Below are 23,512 nucleotides of genomic sequence, written 5' to 3' on the forward strand. Positions count from 1 at the left end.
GTGGTTTCCTGTTGGGAGAAAAATGCACGCTAAAACTTCTACTTGCTTTAGTCAATTGTCTAATCAGAAATGGATAAATCTGGAATGAGACTAGCACCTAGATCAGTCATCCCAGAGAGCTGATGGCAGCAGCTGGACTCAAGCCGTGAGAAAATACAAAATCAGACTCTGAGTATGCAAGATAGCCTACAGGTCAAACACAACATGCCTGACTACAGACTTCAGAGGTTCTCCACCTACAGGAATCTTAGGGAAGAAAAGGTTCTGTGAGCTGGTGTGTGAGAACAGATAGGTTCTTACAGCCTGTGTTGTCAGGGTGTGAATCGGATACACCAGTGGTCTCAGCCTTTGCCATCAGATTTGATCTGTGAATAACAATGATAGAAGCTAGAGGTAACTAAATATAGGACATGCCTGTTTCATAGTCCTTCTACTAAAATTAAACAGTAAACTTGAAAAACTAAGATGAATATGCCCCAAATTCCGCAAATATTTAATTCTTATTTCTCCAGGTAAAATGTTTATGCCCAACATCCTCTGAACTTAAAGATCCGTCAATATCAAATGTAACCAGCCAAATGGATTTCCTAGAACATGGCTCACTCCTAAACACACTTTCTTATTCATCTTGGGCTGTGAATTAGAAGTATTCTTCAGTTGGAGTAAAACTTTGAGGAGAAAAACAAGGAAAAATCAAGATAATGTCACCATTGTGCTTCCTCATAGCACTAGGAGCACAAAGCTAGTTAGTAACAGAGATAAGACATAAAGGCAGGAGTTCCCACTGTGGTGCAAGGAGATCCACAGCTTGTCTGCAGCACCAGGATACAGGTTCCATCCCCACAGCAGCACAGTGGAAGAAATGATCCAGCTTTGCCAAAGCTGGGGCATACGTCACAACTGTGGTGCACAGGATCTGATCCCTTCCCCAGGAACTCCATATGCTGCAGGATGGCCAAGAAAGGAAAAAAAGAGGACATAAATGCACATCTACACTAAATATCAAGAGCTTGGATATTCTGAGACTTGGAAAAAAACTGGAATTTCCTCAGGATATCAAAGAAATCTGGCTGCTTCTAAATCACACTGATACGACATCCCTCTAACACTTGTCCCTATTTTTATCTAGAACAGCAGACCAGATTTCAAACTTAGTTTTAATTTTGCAACATTTTTGCTATGCTAAAGCTAACATATAGGCTGGAAAAAACTTTTAAGGAAATAAAAAGGTCATCTTGATTGATTGCATAGGACTCCCCCCCATGAGCCCCATTTACCCACTCCCTCAATAGTCCCAAATGCTCAGTGCTCTCAGATTTACACAGGGAAAAAAAAAAGAAAAACTCCAAATACTGAGCAAGAAAATAGTATATCCTAGCTTAGGGTGATTTGGAGGTTAATGTGAATCTACAACATAAGACATTCCATGGAAAATGTGGGTACAGTGTTTGGAAGTTTTCTGATTACCTTTCTTCACAATGGAGAGACTTACTATTTTGAAAGATTTAATGAAGTGTTCCCTATGAAATAATGTTGTATAGAAAAGAAAACAAAAGAGGCATATAATGCCCAGTTCCAATGCTGTAAATCATACAGAATATGAAAGATATTTTTCAAAAGCGGCCATCTCCTAATGTTAGAACAATAGGTGATATCTCTCTTCCTAATGTTACTGTCCTGTACCTTGCAAATTCTTCAGAATGAGCATGCAATAATTTTGAACTGCTATGTCATTATAGAATTTTTTTAAATAATACATGAAAGTACAAGAAGTAACCAAATATCCAACATAATTCTCAAATTTCAACAATGTACAATGTGTTCACAATCCAATACTTTTCCCACTCACTTTCTAAAAAACCTTCTGTTAAATAGATGTGTCACTGCTTCCTTCACATCCTTGTTCCTAAGACTGTAGATTAAAGGATTCATCATGGGAGTCATCACCCCATAGAACATGGATATAAGTTTGTCAGTGGCATTCAAGTCACCCGAAGTAAGTGTCTCTTTAGACTTAGGTTTCATGTACATGAAGAGAATGGTTCCATAGAATATTATCACCACAGTCAGGTGAGCTGAGCAGGTAGAGAAGACTTTGCTTCTCCCCTCAGAAGTGCGAATCTTCAGAATGTTGGAAATGATTAATGTGTAAGAGATAATGATAAACAACAAGGGCATCAATATGAACAATGTCGTGGCCACAAGCATGATGAACTCATTGCCTGAGATGTCAGCACAGGCCAGTTTCATGACAGCCAGAATCTCACAGGAGAAGTGATTGATAACATTATTCCTACAGAAAGGCAATTGTACCACAAATGCTGTTTGTACAGCAGAGTTGACACCTCCTATGATCCAGGACCCAGCTGCCATGGGCACATAGGAAGCCTTGCTCATGAGGACAGAATATCTCAGAGGGTTGCAGATAGCCACATACCGGTCAAAGGCCATCATGCCCAGGAGCACACACTCTGTTGTCCCCATGGCCAAGCCCAGGAACATCTGCATTGCACAGCCAGAGAAGGAGATGGTTTTCCTTTCTGACAGGAAGCTCACCAGCGTAGAGGGAATGGAGGTGGTGGTGTAGCAGATGTCCAGGAAGGAGAGGTTCCCCAGGAAGAAGTACATAGGGGTGTGAAGGTGGGAGTCTACGATGCTGATTAAAATAAGGGTGCCATTGCCCAGGAGGATGACCACATACATTATGGAGATTAGCACAAAAAAGAGTAGCTCAAGCCTTGGGTAGCCAGAAAGCCCCCTCAGAAAAAATTCCACCAGAATGGTTTGGTTTTCCCATTCCATTTTATTGTTTCTCTTTTACCTGCAATATAGTAGAATATGTAAAGATAAAATATGTCTTCTACTATGATTACTTTTAAATGTATATGAATGCACAAGCATCATATACTTCCATTTAAAACAAACAAAAAAAAAACACAAAATGGAAAGGACTAAAGAAGAAAACAAAGAAAAGCAGACTGAAGAGAATAACATATGAAGAGAGAGAGGGAAGAGAAGAGAAACTAATTTCAAGCTACAATCAATATGTCATGTAATTTATTCAGGCTCATCACAGTTCTAGGAGACAATTATTATAAGCCACATATTACAATTAAATAAATCAAAGCAGAACTCTGAAGTAAACTTGACTAAAGGTAAGTATGGAACAGAGTTAAGATCCAAACATAAATCTTCCTTGTTGAAGCCTGAGCTTTTGTCATATTTCTCATCACAAGAGCTAATTTCAGGTTATAATTAATATGAGTGTTTTACTGTGTGTAACTGAAGAATAAATATTTTTATTGGCCACAAAACACCACATGGTATATCAATGAATCCATCACTCTTCTAAATTATACTGTCATATTTATTATCTGGCTTGCCCAATAGCATGTAAACTTTATTAAGGCAGCTACTTTTTCTTGTTTACTTCCACAGTCCTAGTATCTACAACAGAATACATACAGAAATAGATGCTCAGGAGTTCCCGTCGTGGCGCAGCGGTTAACGAATCTGACTAGGAACCATGAGGTTGCGGGTTCGGTCCCTGCCCTTGCTCAGTGGGTTAACGATCCGGCGTTGCCGTGAGCTGTGGTGCAGGTTGCAGACGCGGCTCGGATCCCGCGTTGCTGTGGCTCTGGCGTAGGCCAGTGGCTACAGCTCCGATTAGACCCCTAGCCTGGGAACCTCCATATGCCACGGGAGTGGCCCAAAAAAATAGCAAAAAGACAAAAAAAAAAAAAAGAAATAGATGCTCAGAAATATTTGTTGTATAAATGAATAAATCAAAGACAAAAAAAGACTAACATTTCTTACTCTACTAATTGTTTTCTTTGTGCATTACCTAATTTAGTCTGACTGAATAGCAACCTTCTTAGGCAATTACTGTTATTATTAGCAATAGCATCCTCCTTATAAAGAAGAGCAAAATAAGGCACAGAAAATTTATTTGCTTCAGGTGAAGGTCATATAGCTAAACGAATGGTAGAACCAGAACTTAAGCCTAAACCATACGGCTGCAGAATACAAGCTCTGCATTGTTACTTTGCAGAGAGTTTGACTCATAGGCTAGAATATCTTGTAATCTAATTAACAATACTAAAATTTCAAGAGAACATCAGACAAAAAACGGTGATTAGTCAGAAAGAAGAACAATTTCAACATGGTGATTTGAAAGCAGTTTATTTTGGTATTATAGACTTTTCTGGGAAATTATTTGTTTCTATGACAACAAAAGTATCATCACGGAGTTGCATTTAATCTTTATAATTTTGCGTATCCCTTAAAGAGAAGTCCTATGTCCTTTCTCATTACTATCCTTAATTGATTCCTTTCTTTTTTAGTCTCCTAAGAGGTTTTCCCAAAATATCCTTCTCCAAAAAAAATTTATGTCTTCTCCAAAAAAATTTTTTAAAGACTTTGGATAGATTTATCCTTTCTGCTTTTTTTTTTTTCTATTTCATTAACTCAAGTTTTTGTCTTCGTAAATTTCTTTAAGCTTACTCAGAGTTTTATAATTATACGAAATGAAAATAGAATTCTTTAATATTTTATCTTTTTCCTCTTTCTAGTTCTAAGGCACTTAAAAAACTTCTGTTTTACTATAGACTTATGTTTTGATATGAAATTTTGTTATTGGTTACCAGCTAATTTTTTTCTTTTCATTCCTCTTTGAACCAAGGGTTATCTAGATACACGTACCTAATAAGTAGATATTTTTGTTCCAATTTATTATATCCAATGTATTATGATGAAAGAATATGACCTTTAATTCTATTGTTATGCATTTTGGGCAGCCAATTACTTGATATATGTTAATATATGTTAACAAAAAATGTTAATTTTCTTTGGGGGGGATTTATGGTTTTATATAAAAGCACATAATGTAAGTATATGGAGAGACATACAATCAAGTACTGATTGTACTATTCAAATTTTTGAGATTATTTTCTGCCATTGTTTTAATCAATTAAATACACATATTAATAATCAATTTTTACTTTCACATCTAAGTTTGTATATGTTTAGATTCTGTGTTGTTTAGTGTATACCTGTTTACGGCTGATAATCTTCATAAATTGTGAATGTTATCATTAATCTATCTTTATCACATTTTTTAATTTAAATTCCACTTCTATGATATTTCTGTTACAATCCTGAGTAATACTGTATGTACACACTTTTAGTTTGTTTTTGCCTGCTATCTCTTTCTGCATCCCTTTATTTTCAACTTTACTTTTCACCTTGTTCAAAGTACACTAGTTATAAATAACATATATCTAGGTTTAAGTTGTTAATCCATTTTTTACAGTCTCTGCTTTTATAAGCATATTCAACCCATTTACTTCAGAATATAATCATAAATGTACTTCATTTTTTCCTTCCATATACTTTATTTTTATTACTTATACTTCCTACTTCCTTATTTCTGCTGGCTTATTAAGTTGTCATTCACTATTTATTTGCCTTAACTTACACATTGCTCATATTTTCCATTCCATAAGTGGTTAGGTACCTTCTTTCTCTACTCCCATAATTTAACTTACAGACTCAACCATTTGCTCATAAAAATTAACTATTTTCCACTAGAGTGCACTCTAATCTCCTAAATTATCCCTCCCTCAAATACAAAAAAAGGGATAGAACTATATGAATACTTAATTCCACCATTTCTATCCCCATCCTCCAGTTCTCAAATGCAACTGGGATAATTTAGAATAATCAAACTTAAATAAATTTAGAAGAATCAAAAATATATATTAGCTATATACATGCATATGTATATATGAATTGTAACTATTATTGTTCATTGGCATATCATTATTCTATTTGCTAAAGTACTGAAAAGACTGAAACAGGTGTTTAAGAAACTCAGTGATCAAAATCCCAGGGAACTCCAAAAAAAAATGCCCTAATATCTTTCATTGTGACCCATCCTCTAAGTATTGATATTTCACATGGACCAGGCCTGGTTTCATCTCCAAGGGCCTTGCCTCCATAGAGTAAGGAGACAGGCACTCCTCTATATTCTTAGTGGACACACAAATTGGGACATCCCCTGTGTAGGACAATTTCACGACATTTAGCAAAATCACAAAGGCATGTGTATAACATTTGACCATAGATTTACGTCTAAGTAGTAATCACACAGTTACACTGGTGCAAGTGTAAAGTGGTCTATATACAAATTAATTCATTCAAGTATTGTTTGTAATAGCAGATGTGGAAGCAATTTAATTTTCCATGAAAAGTGGATGCTGAAATAATGAAATACTATTCTGCTGTCAAAAAGAATAAAGGGTTTTTTGTACATTGATATGGAAAGGTCTTCAAGGACAATTAAGTGGAGAAATAAGGTTCAGAAAAGTGCATATGGCACGTGAACGTCTATGTAAAAAAGACTGTGTGTGTGTGTGTGTGTGTGTGTGCGTGTGTGTGTGTGTGTACACAGATACATTTTTGCTCCCACATAGCATATCTCTCAAAAAATAAACAGGAATTGTTTTGTTATCCCTAGGCAAGGAAGTGAAGAGTTTATTAAGAGAAAGGGAAGGTAGGCTGTTTGCTGTATATGTATAGTACCTTTTTAAATTTTTGAACCTTCTGTCTATAATACCTATTCATACAATATAAATAAAAGTTAAGCTAAAGAGCTCTTGGGCATGTACTTTGCACTTTATTAGAATTTTTCAGAATTTCATGGCTAGGATATAAACCACTTGAGACCCGAAAGGACATTAGGTACTTGAGAAGTTCACTGAATAATGAACATTATATTCACACATGTAAAAATCATCTCTATAAAAACCCTTTTCCATGAGCTACTCCATGGTACTCGATATTCTTTCAAACACATGCTGCACTACGTACTACCCAGAGCACAGGCCTTGGAGGCAGGCTTTAAATGACACCTATGCCCCTTACTAACCAGAGTGGCCTGAACATGTTTCTGATCATCACCTTACCCGGCTATAGCAGGAAGATAAAGATAGCACCTGTACCACATATTCGTTGATAAGACTAAATGAGACAGTCTGTATTAGACAATTACCACAGTAATGGTTTCTACCGTTAGCAGTTTGCTTTACACCTCTCTTTCATGATTCTTCCTTCTTTAGAGTCTTTTTACATTTCTGAACTAGTCATCATTGTCTTTCCACAAGGCCAGGTATATGTAGCTTAAAAGCTTAATCAGATCACACACAGTATTCTGATAAATGGTATTATCTCTAGCTTATGATCAAATCCTAATATATTCTATCACAGTGTATAAGACTGTAATCCTTTATCACACTTTTGGATCCTTTGGATGCCAGCAAATTAAGTGCTAAAAAGGAAAAATCACCCAAAAGATTCAATTCACTCCATTAAAAAATAGGGTTTTAGGAAGGCATCAGGATGTTCCTTGTCTTAAAAATATGGCTAACTTTTTTGACAGAGACTATTTTAATATTTTCAGCAAACCTATACCATAAAAATTGAAAGAATAAAAAAATTGAATTGAAAGGAAACATCACTCACTTTTACAATTATAACCTAATAATAGAAAAGCAAATATTCAAATTTTCATCAATTTTGTAAGCAAACACAGTAGAATAATGTTCAAAGACTTTCTGGCTAGTTGCTTCTTTAGTAAATATCTTTTCTCACTTCTCAGAAAATGATTTATGTTCAGGTTTTTTTTTAATCCAAACTGGTCATAGTCTCTTCTTCACATGTTGCTTCTGTGTAATGAGTCCCTAGCACAGTTCCTGGCACATAGTTTACCTTGTTCTCAGTTGTTGCTAGGGGACCAGGAAGGATACGTGTTATAAATTTTATACTCCAGGACACAGAGTATACTGTCTACTGTGTAGTCAGCCTTAATTAGTTAAGCTGGTAAGAGAAGTCCAAACACCTTGAAAGGCAATAAAAAGCTACCCATTGGCAAAAAGTAACCAAAGCTTCTGGACAAATTCCTTATGCAGAACTGCTCTACGGATCTCATACCCTTTTGCTCCTACTACATTTTAGTGAATAGACCCTTAAATTCCATTTCCAATACTCAGTCTCTCTTTAGTGAGGAAAACACCTCAATTGCAAACTTGACACCTTTAACGCATCAGTCCAACACTTGCTTACAATTGGTGAATTTTGTTTCTTGTCTTTGCAATAACTTACCCCCAAACCAGAGATGGCCTCTCTTTTCTCACTGCAGCAACAACACATATTTTATCTTGCTTCTACTTGTAGCCAATCTTCATGACTCCTTACTAGCAGCTGAACCTCTAAAGAGGCAGCTACTGGTGAGTAATTATTTTGCCATAGAAATTCATTGATTTGCTGACATTTACAGAAACATGGTTGTTGCAGGTATGAGTAGGATAAATTCCCCTACTTCAAATAAAACACCATTAGATTCTTACAGTTCAAAATAGCAGGAAAATTAATATTTAGCAATAAATTTTAGGAATAGGGCAATTTTCTCTTGGAGCTTATGTTGAAACACTGTCCCATTGTGGAGACCCATAAATACATAAAGAACCTGCTTCATGCTTAGCACATACTTTAAATATTCTAAGGACTTCTCTAAAGCTCTATGTACAACTTTAAATTGCTCCAGAAAAGAAATATGTATAAAACTTATGAGGCTTCACAATAAAGCCCTAAAGGCCTAATTACAGGAAGCCTATGACTCCACTTCACACACAAAATCAGGAGGGGGCTTGTGTACGTCATCTGGTTCCCCAGATGAATTCTCTCTCAATATCTCAATACCTCTCTCTTTATTTCCCTCTCTCTCTCTCTGCCCCCTCCCCGGTCCCTGCCTCTCTCTGACACACACACAGATACACACACACACACACACACACACACGCACAGAATTTACAGATACACACACCATTTTCAAAGTATAAAAGACAATTTACTATACAACTTTTCTGTTCACTTTATATATTTAGCTTAAGGTAAATGTTGACTTTTGAATATATATGTATTTACATTGTAAAAACACTAAAAGTGTTACACACTGTAAAAGAAAAAAAAATTTAAAGGAAGGAGAAAGGAGGGAAAAGAAGGTAAGGCAAGGCAAGAAAAGATAGCCTCAAGCAATACAAAGAGGTATAAACAACGAAGCTGAAAATAAATTATAATTAAAAACTTGGTGAGAACCATATTTCCAATAGGAGCTTGATCTTCAGTATAAAACAATATAATAACTCAAGCGAAATGCATTTCCTCTCTCCCCTGAACATCTACTGAAGCACCTTAAAACCAGCCTATTTTCAATGCTTTTTTTCTTCTCTTTTGTTATTTCTTCTTTCTTTCTTTTTTGAATTTACTTTTAACTAAATAAGATCAAATTATTTCATAGGATAGAATTCTGGTATTCAAATAAGTGGGTCAAATACATGAAGATTTGTATGAATCCAAAGGATAACACTACTTTATGCTCCCACCAGTGTTATGGTGTTGCTGATTTTTTCTCTAGCTCTTAACATCACTGTTTTTGTCAAAAGTTTAGATTTTTTGATGTCTAAAGGGCCTACTTAAAATGATATCTCACTATTGTTTCAAATGACCCTTCCAAGCACCAGCGATATTTAAATTTGGTGTGTCTTAAATAGGGGTATTTTACTTTTTATGTGTTCATGTCCTCTGCCAACATTTCTATTAGGTGTCTTATATTTTTTAATCTCATTTGTTTGCATAAAATTCATTACACATCTATTCAATGAAGCACATGGTAAGGATCTCTGAATATAAAAATGCCCAAGAAACAGTATCTACCTTCAAGAATTCGACAGGTAGTGACAAAAATACCCCTGCGATCAGATGGTTTCAATAAAAGGTGGAAAATTCTGCGATATAAATGGTATGCTAAGGAAGTATAAAGGACAATCAACTCAGATTCAAGAAATCATTTCCAGGAGAGGTGCTATCTGAATTGATTCTTTGTTTATAAGAATTTGAGAGACAAGTAACATAGGCGAGGACATTCTAAGAAGAGGAAGCAATAATATCAATGGCGAAAGACAAGAAATGGCACAATGAATGCAGGAAAATAGAAAATAACTCAGTATCGCAGGAACTTAAACACTGAAGAGGCAGACGGGGGTTGGTAGAAGATGAAACTAAACAGACCAAAGCTCAGAGGGCCCCATACGCCATAAGTGTCAATCAGGGCTTAGTTACAAATGACAGAATACAGTCTGCGTGCTTTAAGCAGAAAGGAATTGTTTCATTTACTACGATATTTAAATGATAGCATGGGGTGTTATTATTCCTTCCCAGCATCCTCAGGAAACTTAATGTTTTCCACATCACAAATCCTAAGAAAAACTGTGAAATTGGAAAAACAGGCAAATCTTTCCAAAGAAATTTTCAGAAGGAAAAACCCTCTAGAGGCTCAAGTATTAGATAAGCATAGGACACTATTATAATGATAGTGGATTAGCCCTGCCAGTTTGAACATGCGGGGACATCAAAACAGGTCACTTGCTTTCTTTCCTTCAGATCTTCATTCTACAACCCTGGAAAGGGAAAAACCCTTCTGGTGGTTTCCTGTTGGGAGAAAAATGCACGCTAAAACTTCTACTTGCTTTAGTCAATTGTCTAATCAGAAATGGATAAATCTGGAATGAGACTAGCACCTAGATCAGTCATCCCAGAGAGTTGATGGCAGCAGCTGGACTCAAGCCGTGAGAAAATACAAAATCAGGAGTTCCTGTCGTGGTTCAGTGGTTAACGTATACGACTAGGAACCATGAGATTGCGGGTTCGATCCCTGACCTTGCTCAGTGGGTTAACGAGCTGGCATTGCCGTGAGCTATGGTGTAGGTTGCAGACACGGCTCGCATCCCAAGTTGCTGTGGCTCTGGCGTAGGCCGGTGGCTACAGCTCCGATTTGAACCCTAGCCTGGGAACCTCCATATGCCATGGGAGAGGCCCCAGAAAAGCCAAAAAGCCAAAAAAAAAAAAAAAATACAAAATCAGAGTCTGAGTATGCAAGATAGCCTACAGATCAAAAACAATACGCCCAACTACAGACTTCAGAGGTTCTCCATCTACAGGAATCTTAGGCAAGAAAAGGTTCTGTGAGCTGGTGTGTGAGAACAGATAGGTTTTTACAGTCTGTGTTGTCAGGGTGTGAATCGGATACACCTAGACAAGACATAAAGGCAGGAGTTCCCACTGTGGTGCAAGGAGATCCACAGCTTGTCTGCAGCACCAGGATACAGATTCCATCCCCACACCAGCTTTGCCAAAGCTGGGGCATACGTCACAACTGTGGTGCACAGGATCTGATCCCTTCCCCAGGAACTCCATATGCTGCAGGATGGCCAAGAAAGGAAAAAAAGAGGACATAAATGCACATCTACACTAAATATCAAGAGCTTGGATATTCTGAGACTTGGAAAAAAACTGGAATTTCCTCAGGATATCAAAGAAATCTGGCTGCTTCTAAATCACACTGATACGACATCCCTCTAACACTTGTCCCTATTTTTATCTAGAACAGCAGACCAGATTTCAAACTTAGTTTTAATTTTGCAACATTTTTGCTATGCTAAAGCTAACATATAGGCTGGAAAAAACTTTTAAGGAAATAAAAAGGTCATCTTGATTGATTGCATAGGACTCCCCCCCATGAGCCCCATTTACCCACTCCCTCAATAGTCCCAAATGCTCAGTGCTCTCAGATTTACACAGGGAAAAAAAAAAAGAAAAACTCCAAATACTGAGCAAGAAAATAGTATATCCTAGCTTAGGGTGATTTGGAGGTTAATGTGAATCTACAACATAAGACATTCCATGGAAAATGTGGGTACAGTGTTTGGAAGTTTTCTGATTACCTTTCTTCACAATGGAGAGACTTACTATTTTGAAAGATTTAATGAAGTGTTCCCTATGAAATAATGTTGTATAGAAAAGAAAACAAAAGAGGCATATAATGCCCAGTTCCAATGCTGTAAATCATACAGAATATGAAAGATATTTTTCAAAAGCGGCCATCTCCTAATGTTAGAACAATAGGTGATATCTCTCTTTTCCTAATGCTACTGTCCTGTACCTTGCAAATTCTTCAGAATGAGCATGCAATAATTTTGAACTGCTATGTCATTATAAAATTTTTTTAAAATAATGCATGAAAGTACAAGAAGTAACCAAATATCCAACATAATTCTCAAATTTCAACAATGTACAATGTGTTCACAATCCAATACTTTTCCCACTCACTTTCTAAAAAACCTTCTGTTAAATAGATGTGTCACTGCTTCCTTCACATCCTTGTTCCTAAGACTGTAGATTAAAGGATTCATCATGGGAGTCATCACCCCATAGAACATGGATATAAGTTTGTCAGTGGCATTCAAGTCACCCGAAGTAAGTGTCTCTTTAGACTTAGGTTTCATGTACATGAAGAGAATGGTTCCATAGAATATTATCACCACAGTCAGGTGAGCTGAGCAGGTAGAGAAGACTTTGCTTCTCCCCTCAGAAGTGCGAATCTTCAGAATGTTGGAAATGATTAATGAGTAAGACATGATAATCAAGAGCAGGGGCATCAATGTGAACAATGTCGTGGCCACGAACATGATGAACTCATTGCCTGAGATGTCAGCACAGGCCAGTTTCATGACAGCCAGAATCTCACAGGAGAAATGATTGATAACATTATTCCTACAGAAAGGCAATTGTACCACAAATGCTGTTTGTACCACAGAGTTGATAACCCCTGCAACCCAGGACCCAGCTGCCATGGGCACATAGGAAGCCTTGCTCATGAGGACAGAATATCTCAGAGGGTTGCAGATAGCCACATACCGGTCAAAGGCCATCATGCCCAGGAGCACACACTCTGTTGTCCCCATGGCCAAGCCCAGGAACATCTGCATTGCACAGCCAGAGAAGGAGATGGTCTTTCTTTCTGACAGGAAGCTCACCAGCGTAGAGGGAATGGAGGTGGTGGTGTAGCAGATGTCCAGGAAGGAGAGGTTCCCCAGGAAGAAGTACATAGGGGTGTGAAGGTGGGAGTCTACGATGCTGATTAAAATAAGGGTGCCATTGCCCAGGAGGATGACCACATACATTATGGAGATTAGCACAAAAAAGAGTAGCTCAAGCCTTGGGTAGCCAGAAAGCCCCCTCAGAAAAAATTCCACCAGAATAGTTTGGTTTTCCCATTCCATTTTACTTCTCTCTTTTACTTGTAATAAATCAAATAATTTTTAAAAGATAATAATTTCTTTACTATGATAAGTCCAAGTTCATCAATGTACAAATGTAGAAATTTTCCATGAACCCAGTGAAAAGACAGAAGAAATGAAATAGGGAAGGGAAGAAGAGAGAAAAGGTAGAGGAATGAAGAAATAATACAGGAAGATAAATATGATGGAGAAGATATTGTACTGATCACTCTTCCTAAACCAGCAACTGTGTGTGAGGTTTTTCCCCATGCATTACCTCATTTGAACTGCACAGTTTTTATCATTTTAAAGATAAGGAACTTACCTTTTTTAAACCAAGAGAGTTTAAGCCTAAAGTCAGGTAACTGATGTGTTGCAAAGCCTAGGCTCAAACTCAAGCCTGCTTTTGTTCCATAATAATCTGAGATGTAGGCAGCCTAGCTCCTGGATTAGGAAGACCCAACGATTACCCACTGCATACTAAAACATTTAAAGAAGTATTTCAATCTGATGGTAGAATGGTCAGCAATAAACCCAACTAGTGTTTACTGATTTTCTCATTGACCAAAAAACAGGGGCAATTCATGTGAAGCCAAATCTTCTTGTGAAGTCTTACAATGCAAATTTTTTGGTGACAGAACTTTTATTTATTTTTTTATCTTATGTCTAAAGAGATTTTTTTTCCCACTGTACAGCATGGGAATCAAATTATTCTTACATGTATACATTTTCCCCCACCCTTTGTTCTGTTGCAATATGAGTATCTAGACATAGTTCTCAATGCTATTCCTTTTAAATGTTATTTATTAAATTATCACACAGTAAAATGCACAATAAACTTGATTTTGTCTCTTTCAGCTGATAGCTCCATGAATTTAAAACACATATAAATTCATTGAACTATCACGATAAACAGGACATAGGACATTTTTATCACCCTAAAAACCCCCTTGAGCTATCCCTTTACAATCACTCCTTTCATCTATTCATATATCCTGGCAAAGACATATATGCTTTTTGTCCCTACAGTTTAATCTTTTCCAGAATGTCATACAAAAGGAATCAGTGTCTGGCTTCTTTCGCTTAGCATAAATTCTCTGAGATTCATCCAAATTGTTATTGCTGAGTAGTATTCCATTGTATTGATATACTACAGTTTACGTACTTACCTGTTGAAAGACATCTGGGTTGTTTCCAGTTTGGAGCACTTAGGAGTAGACTATTACAAACATTTATGCCCAGATTTTTGCATGAACATAACTTTTCATTTTTCTAGGGTAAAGATTCAGAAGTGGCATAATGGATAATATGAGATACTTAGAAATACTCAATGATATGAATATTTAAGTTTATAAGACAATGTCTTACAGTTTTCCAGAGTGGCTGCATTATTTTTACATTCCAGTGAATGAGAATTCTAGTTGCTTCCTATCCTGATCAATACTTAATATTGTCAGTATATATATATATTTATTTATTTCACCAATGATTAATGTTTGCTCATGGTGGGGGTTCTATCCTTATATTCTCTTTAGTAAAGTATTATTCATGTCTTTTAACTATTTTTAATTAGCTTGTTGTTTTCTTATTGTTGAGTCTTGAGAATTCTTTACCTAATTTGGATATGAATTGTTTATCAGATATATGACTAGCACATACTGTCTACAAGTCTGTGACTCATGTACTCATTTTCTTAATGCAAACACTTTTAACTACCACATTAATTGCTTGCTGCTTAAGTCCACCTGAAGCAGACACAGAAAGACAGTGACCAAAAAGGCACCTTCTAAAAGGTGTATTCATTGACACCTTTCACCTTAAGCGATTCCTCAGTCATCCAGGAAGCACAAATGATAGGTTTTGCATCCAAAGACCTTACCTCATAAAGTCTCAGCCCATTTCTTTTCATTTTTTTCCTCAGAAATAGCACACCCCACTTCCCCCACACACACGTTTCCAGTAATATCTTTGTTTATGGACGCAAAAATCCATTGAAAGTTCTAGTTCTGTGAAAAATGTCATGGGTAATTTGGTAGGGATTGCATTGAGTCTATAGATTGCTTTGGGTAGTATAGCCATTTTTACAATGTTAATTTTTCCAACCCAGGAGCATGGAATATCTTTCCATTTCTTTACATCTTCTTTGATTTCCTTGATAAGGCACAAATAAACCTTTCCACAGAAGAGAAAATCATGGACTTGGAAAACAGACTTGTGGTTGCCAAGGGGGAGGGAGTGGGGTGGTTGGGGAGCTTGGGCTTAATAGATACAAACTATTGCCTTTGGAATGGATTATCAATGCGCTCCTGCTGTGTAGCACTGGGAACTATGTCTAGTCACTTGTGATGGAGCATGATAATGTGCAAAAATAGAATGTGTATATGTATGTGTAACTGGGTCACCATGCTGTAGAGTAGAAAAAAAAAGTTGTATTGGGGAAATAACTATTAATAATAATAATAAGCGAAAAATACATAAAATTAAATTAAATTAAAAAGAATCCAATATACAGTTGAAACTAAAAAAAAAAAAAAAACTCCATCGAAAGTGCTCTAATCCATTTACAAAATAAATGGGCACTTAACATATAGACCATTTCTCCTTATTCAAGAAACTGAGTACAAAATATAGGTCTGAATTGAATCTTTTGGACCTATTTAACCAGCTTCTAATCACCTATATCTACCTTTGGCTACATTAGGGTACTTCTCCTTTCACCTTATTTTTTCTCTTATTTTAATAAACCCCACCTTTTATGCTTTGGGATTATATTACATGTTAAAGATGCATGCCTCTTTTACTCTGAGTCCCAGATTCATCTTCTTAATGCTAGGTGATAATAAAAGGACCCAAGTCTTAATTCCCTGGTAAATAATGACTGATAGGCAGTTTCACTCTGCTAGCTCACTTTGTTTTTTGGAAAGAATACTTTTTTTTTTTTTCAGTATGAAGTTAAAATTTTTACTGCCATGCAGATATGCTTTAATATTTCTATAAAAAGGTTATATAAATAATAGGAAACTTCTATCATGGAATGACAAGACATTAAAACTATTACAATGCAGTAAATACCTCTATACCCCCTCAGAGGGAAGCATGCTTTGAGATGGCAGCTATTAAGTTTGGAGGGAAGCATGCTTTGAGATGGCTTTCACAGTGGACAGGCAGAAGCTCAAAGAACCACCCAGGAAGAGGGCTTGTGGCACGTCTGTTCTGCAGAAACAGCTACACAGGCCTCCACTTCCTGTTTTCCCAGCTTCACCTCTTCCCAAACTCATTCTGCCTGGAGGCCCACACCAACTAAAGCTATAGCTTCAGTCCATGCTGTTCCACTCAGGCTCACTGAAGCCCTTTTGTCAGTGGACTGTATCAATACAGGCCTCTGTCTTTGTGAAGAACATATGGACACATGCTACATGGTTTCTATATGGATTAAGTCTGTCTCTGGCCAGCAATGACCACAGAGCTAGGGTCCTCATCCATATCCTCTTGGTAAATAGAGCCAGCTACTAGCTTTGTCATGGCAAAATTTTGGTTTCCTTCATCTTCCACTGACTTGTTCTTTTTTGAAAATTCTTTTACACTTCTGTTGCCAGTTTCACACTCCTACAAAAGCACCTTTAAGTTTTCATCAGTCAGACCTGTTGAGGTATCTGGTCTCTTCTTACCCAACCAACCTACTAGTTTTCATCACACATGATATGACATTGGATGCATGACATTGGATTTCATTTATAATGAAAGCGTATTTCAATCAATTTATCTAAAAGTTAAATAAGTATGTGTGTGTCTGTGTCTGTGTGTGTGATAAATGTTTTATCTAAAGTTACCAAAGGAATGTATCACTACCAACAAAAAAATTTTAAAGTTCTCCCAACAATTCCCAAAATACTCGTGCAAAGGTAACTATGAAAGTCAAAATCATTACCTGTTAGTTAAGGACTCAAAGTATCTCTTCATTTCCTTTTTACACAAATCAAAAGATATATTCAAAAATAAGTAACAAAGTTTTTCAAATAGCCCGTCCAGTAAGAGGCTCTGGGATGGAGACTACCTGTTCATGATTAACACCAGACAAACATCTGCTAGAATGAACCAAAGAGAACTGAATTGGTGCCATGAGGTAAACTGATACAGAATCAGAAATGGCACCAGCCTACTTTATGTTCTGGATAAATCTGCTGCCTATTTTACAGAAACCTCATTGGACAAGTAAGAAATGACACCAGTAGACATGTAGGCACTTATACTGAACCAAGGACCAGGAAACTATATTATGACTAACTGAAACTTTATTCCAATTAAGATATCTAGACCCTGGTGTCCATCTTTTTGGATATTCAAATTAATTTGGATTTTAAATTATTTTTTGGTCATGTTTTTCATTTTTCTCTATTTTTTCATTATACCCAAAAAATTACACCCTTAGAATTTTTTTCTTTTCTTTTTTTTTTTTTGGCTTTTTGGCTTTTTGGCTTTTCTTGGGCCGCTCCCACGGCATATAGAGGTTCCCAGGCTAGGGGTCGAATCGGAGCTGTAGCTGCCAGCCTACACTAGAGCCACAGCAACGCGGGATCAAAGCCGCGTCTGCAACCCACACCACAGCTCAAGGCAATGCCGGATCATTAACCCACTGAGCAAGGGCAGGGACCGAACCCGCAACCTCATGGTTCTTAGTCGGATTCGTTAACCACTGTGCCACGACGAGAACTCCCCCTTAGAATTTTTAAAATTTCTATTCTTAGATGCTTCATAGTAAGCAACATTCTATGGCCAAAATACATGACTCATTTCAACTCAGTTCACTGAACTGATATCCCCTTGGATTTGTGTATTAGTGTGTTTTCAGCAATTACCTTAAACGGAAGGTCGACTTGTCTCCTAGGTTGCAACAAACAGCAGATTGTTTTCTCTTGCTCTTCTATTTGCAGCCTATTGTACAGAATTTTCCAAGGAGTTGATAAATTTCTGAAGGTGTTACCGCTGAGAAGCCATGATGTCACAGAACTTGCCTGAAAAACATTGATGACAAAGGTACTATTTCAAAATTTTCTCTTGCTCTTCTATTTGCAGGCTATTGTACAGAATTTTCCAAGGAGTTGATAAATTTCTGAAGGTGTTACCGCTGAGAAGCCATGATGTCACAGAACTTGCCTGAAAAACATTGATGACAAAGGTACTATTTCAAAATTGCTTTAAAACCTCCTACGCATTACAGCCAAATATGACTGTCTACAAAGGGAGTATGTTTTGGGTCCTCTAGGTCAAAAGTAAGAGGAAAATGAATATTTGAAAATATGGAAGATTCCATTTGCTCTTCAAAGCCAAGTAGAAACACTGCCCCATTGTGAAGACCCAGGAAATTCTCTAAAGGATCTTCCCTAGACTCAGGAAAGCAATTTAAATATTTCTTGCTCTCAGAAACTCATACAGTTTTCTAAGCCATAACTTTAAATTCCCTCAGGGAAAAGATGTTAAAAACTTTCGAAAACTACAGAAAAATTCCCTAAAGACTTAATTATACTAGATTCATTACTGGATTTCAAATAACCAATCATAAATCTTGAGAATGTGTCTTATTCTATCCTGCTGGAATCCTTAATCTGAACAGATGCTAACCTTTGTTCATCCTACTATGTCTTATTTATATAATAAAGCAGAAAGATCTCACTTAGCTACATTAACTCTTGGTCATTAATAATAATAACAGGAATAAAACATAAATTTCTAGGCACTGTTATGAGTTTTATATATATTATCTAATCCAAATTTGCTAAATTAGTGAGTAGAGTAAAAGGGTTTTTATTGCACAAAACAATCTAAAAATTATTGCATTTGGCTCTAAAACTCAAAATTTACTTGTGCTATGTGAATGAGTGGCATTTTAACATTCACAAGTTCAGAAGTTTTGAAACCATATAATGAAAACTATAAGTCATCAAGATTTTCAGTTTTTTTACTGTAACTCTTCAACCTAATTTGTAAATCGGTCCCACTCCATGCTCTAAGAATCTCCAAAGGATTTATCTAAATAAACATTACTCATATTAACTGACATACAGTCACTATCCAATTTACACAATTAGGAGGTAACTTACACAATTAGAAAGTAAATTTTTTTTTTTACTACCAGGCAGTGCTCAACTTTCCTTGAACTGCTTCACCCAAATAGTGAATGTGACTTGTTTACCACAAAACAACCTACCTAGTTAAAAGATATTTTGACTAAAAGTCTAACACTAATGAGGAAAAAAACCAAAGCACTGAGCAGGAAACCAGTAAAACTGAGTTGAGTGTCCAACATCATTGCGTCAGAAGTTCATCGACCTGATCACAAGGAATTGCTTTTTAGACATCTTCTTAGGTCCTGGTCTGCCTTAAGCTTCCTTCCTAAGAAAAGAGCTCTTTAATCATTTCTTCTTTTCTTCTCCCTAGTCACAAAGGGCCTTCAAAATCCTTTGTCCAACACTACTTACGTGAAATGCCCAAATATGTCACATCAGAACAAAGTTTCAAGCCAAGGGAATTATTCCTTTACTTGTTTTGGCAGAAAAATTTTAATTACTATTTTTAACCTATCTCATAACAGATGTTTATTAAAAATGAAAATCATTCTTCCCTGCTTACCTTGTGTATCACAATCTCAGGAAATGGAATATAGAAGCCTGCATTTTTATGAAATTACTGTGTAGCTCAGCTACTTTATGCTCTAAAAGAGGAACCCCATGAGGTAATCTCCCTTCTATTACCACTACTCTAGCTAGTTGTTGGACCTCCTGTCCAATTACCTCTCACTTTATATAATTTGGGACCACTGCTTTAACTCATATGCTACTTCTTTCTTTTTTTTTTTTTTTTTTTTTTTTTTTTTGTCTTTTGAGGGCAGCACCCCCGGCATACGGAGGTTCCTAGGCTAGGGGTCTAATCAGAGCTGTAGCTGCTGGTCTACACCACAGCTCACAGCAATGCCAGATCCTTAACCCACTGAGTGAGGCCAGGGATGGAACCTGCAACCTCATGGTTCCTAGCTGGATTTGTTTCCGCTGTGCCATGATGGGAACTCCCTGCTATTTCTTTTCCTGGATGATGTCAAATATGAAAAAGAGAAATTGAAAGGACCGATTGGACAACTGAAATTGAGTTCATTCTGAGAGATCTCTCTGGGTACCAAGGAAGTGACAAAAAGTCCTTTTTGTCATGTCTTTAGTGATGTACCTGGTAAGGCTCCTGGAGAACAGCACCTTACTCATCTTAACCATCCCAGAATCTTACCTCCACCCATCATGTATTTTTTTTTTAGTAGCCTTTGTTTCCTGGATATCTGGTTCACTTTCTCTTCTGCCCCCTCTTCAACTATCTCATTCACAGCCTGTATCATATAAATGTCTATCTCTTTACATAATGGGGTCCAAAGAATGCATTCCTGACAGTGATGGCATATGGTTTCTACATGGCCATTGGCAAACTTCTGATCATCACAAACAAGACACTTTGTGTTTAGGTGACAGCTATCTCCTAGGAATTAGGCTTTCTGAATGGACTGGCACAAAAGGTACTCAGATTAGGAGTGTCTGTTTGTGGGGAAAATATTCATCATTTTTTGTGATACACTGACTTTAATAATATGGTCTGCACAAATATTTTCTTGAATGAAAGTATAATAATGTTGGAAAATGTAATTTTTCATTTGCTCCATTGCTGCTAAAATGTTTCTTATATTTTCATCATCTGTGCTGTACTGAGAGTTAACTTAGCTGCAGGAAGACCTCTTCTACCCGCTCAGCCTGCCTAACAGCCATAATTGTCTCTTATGAGACAATACTCCTCATGCATATGAAGCATATGAAGTCCAAGACATGACTCTAAACAAACTGATTACCCTGTTCCATGGGGCAGTCACCCCCAAAATCAATCCTATCACCTAGATTCTGCTATAAGAAAATTACTGAGTAAACCCTGGTTCTAGAAAACATGATAAGAAATTAAAATCTTAGTTTTGTGCACAAAACGACCTCATATATTTTGGGGCAAGGGTTTTCAACATAAACAGAACAAAAGAAAATCTAATGTGGAATCACAGAATTTCAGAGGTAGAAAGAAATTTCAAGATCACAAGTCTAATCATAACACATTCTGAAAACAAGTATGATCTCATAAAAAATGTTGGGTTATGTGGTCTAAGAAATGCAAATAAACTTAAGGGAACAAGACAAAAAAATTAATTTAAAATTAATCTTTTCAATGAAATTCAACACATGTATTTTTAGTACCATTAATCTGAAATATATTTGATATATTTGTTTGCTTGTGGTTATTTTTTTACCCAGAGACTTCATCTGCCCCAACCTGCATTTTAAACTACATTTTTCACCTTCCTGTTTCCTATCCATGTTGCCCCTATTCCTCAGCACATACTGTGCTCTACTCACTGTGCAGTCACCTAATCATTTCATGTTCTTTCTCAACTAAGAACAATAACATATACTATTTCCTCTGCACTGTTGCATTTCTTCTTCTCTAGTGAAAACCTGGTAAGAACAGAAGGACGGGTTAAGTGTTATATCTTCCAATACCCCCTTGAGTTAGTTACTCCTCCATTTATGCTACCCTGACCCTTACCTACTACAGCAATTTTTTTATGCTGCAGCCATTTGTTATCTTCTGAAATCATCCCAGTGGCACACTGTTGCTCAGAATTCTCTGCATGAAGTCCAATGCCAAGTTAATAAAAAGTGGTGGGCAGTTGGAGTTCCTGTTGTGGCTCAGGAGGTTAAGGACCTGACATAATGTCCATGAGGATGCAGGTTTGATCCCTGGTCTCCCTCAGTGGGTTAAGGATCCAGCCTTGCCACTGCAACGTAGGCTGCAGATGCAGCTCGGATCTGGTGTTGCCACGGCCACAGCGCCAATTCGACTCCTAGCCCAGGAACTTCCATATGCCGCAAAAGAAAAAAATAGTGGGCAGCCATTAACTACTGAATTAATTAATTAGTTAATTAATTAAAATGGAAAAAAATACAAGTCCAAGTATGTGAAATATCACAGGAAAATAAGAGAAATGGAATATATATATTTATATTATAGACATATAGATAGACAGATAGATAGACACTGTACAGCAAAGTGACCCAGTCATGCAATATTATACTGAAGGTCCAATTCAACCCCTAGCCTGGAAAACTTCCATAGGCCTCGGGTTCAGCCATAAAAAGAAAAAATAAATAAATATAGGGGAAAACAAGGGAATCTAAAGTACTGAGTAGAATAAACTGAAGAAGTAATAAAAATTTTGCCTCTAAAGGACTAGTGAGTTGTAATATGTGGTAGTGTTTCTTAAGATCTCACACTCCTATTTATATTTATGATTTATGATTTTATATTTCTGCTTGAATTATACACTATAAACTCAGGGTTTATTTTTAAGAACAAATTTTACTTTATTTCATTTTACGTTATTTTTGATGGCTATGCCTCTGGCATATGGAAGTTCCCAGGCCAAGGACTGAACCCAAGCTGCAGCTGCAACCTATACCACAGCTGCAGCAACAATGGATCCTTTAACCCACTGCACTGGACCAGGGATCAAACCTGTACCTCCACAGCAACTTGAGCCACTGCAGTCAGATGCTTAACCCATTGCACCACAGTGGGAGCTCCTAAGAACAAATTTTATTATTTTTTAAGATTTTTATTATTTTTATTAGTTGATTTTAAATGTTAATTTTTTATCAGTTGATTTATAATGTTCTGTCAAATTCTGCTGTACAGAAAAATGACTCGGTATATATACATTCTTTTTCTCACATTATCCTCCATCATGTTCCATCACAAGTGACTAGATATAGTTCCCTGCACTATACAGCAGGACCTCATGGCTTATCCACTCCAAATACAACAGATTGCATCTACTAACCCCAAACTCCACTCCCTCCCCCTTCCCCTTGGCAACCACAAGTCTGTTCTCCATGTCCATGAGTTTGTTTCTTTTAAGTAGATACATTCATTTGTGCCATATATTAGATTCCAGATATAAGTAATATTATATGGTATTTGTCTCTCTTTCTGACTTACTTCACTTAGTATGAAAGTCTCTATTTCCACTCATTTTGCTACAAATGGCATTACTTAGCTGTTTTTATAGCTAAGTAGTATTCCATTGTGTATATGTACCGCATCTTCTTAATCCATTCATCTGCTGATGGACATTTAGGTTGTTTCCATATCTTGGCTATTGTGAATAGTGCTGCAATAAAATAGGGGTGCATGTATCTTTTTAAATGAAAGTTCTAAATTAACTCCTCTTGTTGTCAAAACTCCTTGGAAGATAAATATTTTTTGTT

The 23,512-nt window shown here is 36.7% G+C and overlaps 2 protein-coding genes across 2 annotated transcripts; both read right to left on the reverse strand.

The window, feature by feature from the left end:
- LOC100739708 (olfactory receptor 13C2) lies at positions 280–3,505 on the reverse strand. The gene has a single exon (XM_021066976.1). It carries the CDS (start codon positions 2,800–2,802, stop codon positions 1,846–1,848), a length of 957 nt encoding a protein of 318 aa, XP_020922635.1. The 5' UTR covers positions 2,803–3,505; the 3' UTR covers positions 280–1,845.
- Positions 10,985–13,923, reverse strand: LOC100739672 (olfactory receptor 13C9). The gene has a single exon (XM_021066980.1). It carries the CDS (start codon positions 13,173–13,175, stop codon positions 12,219–12,221), a length of 957 nt encoding a protein of 318 aa, XP_020922639.1. The 5' UTR covers positions 13,176–13,923; the 3' UTR covers positions 10,985–12,218.

Source organism: Sus scrofa, chromosome 1, assembly GCF_000003025.6.
Source record: "Sus scrofa isolate TJ Tabasco breed Duroc chromosome 1, Sscrofa11.1, whole genome shotgun sequence".
Taxonomy (NCBI): Eukaryota; Metazoa; Chordata; class Mammalia; order Artiodactyla; family Suidae; genus Sus; species Sus scrofa.

Excerpts from the sequence above, each read along its gene's own strand:
- LOC100739708 (XM_021066976.1), bottom strand. The coding sequence starts at position 2,802 with ATGGAATGGGAAAACCAAACCATTCTGGTGGAATTTTTTCTGAGGGGG.
- LOC100739672 (XM_021066980.1), bottom strand. The coding sequence starts at position 13,175 with ATGGAATGGGAAAACCAAACTATTCTGGTGGAATTTTTTCTGAGGGGG.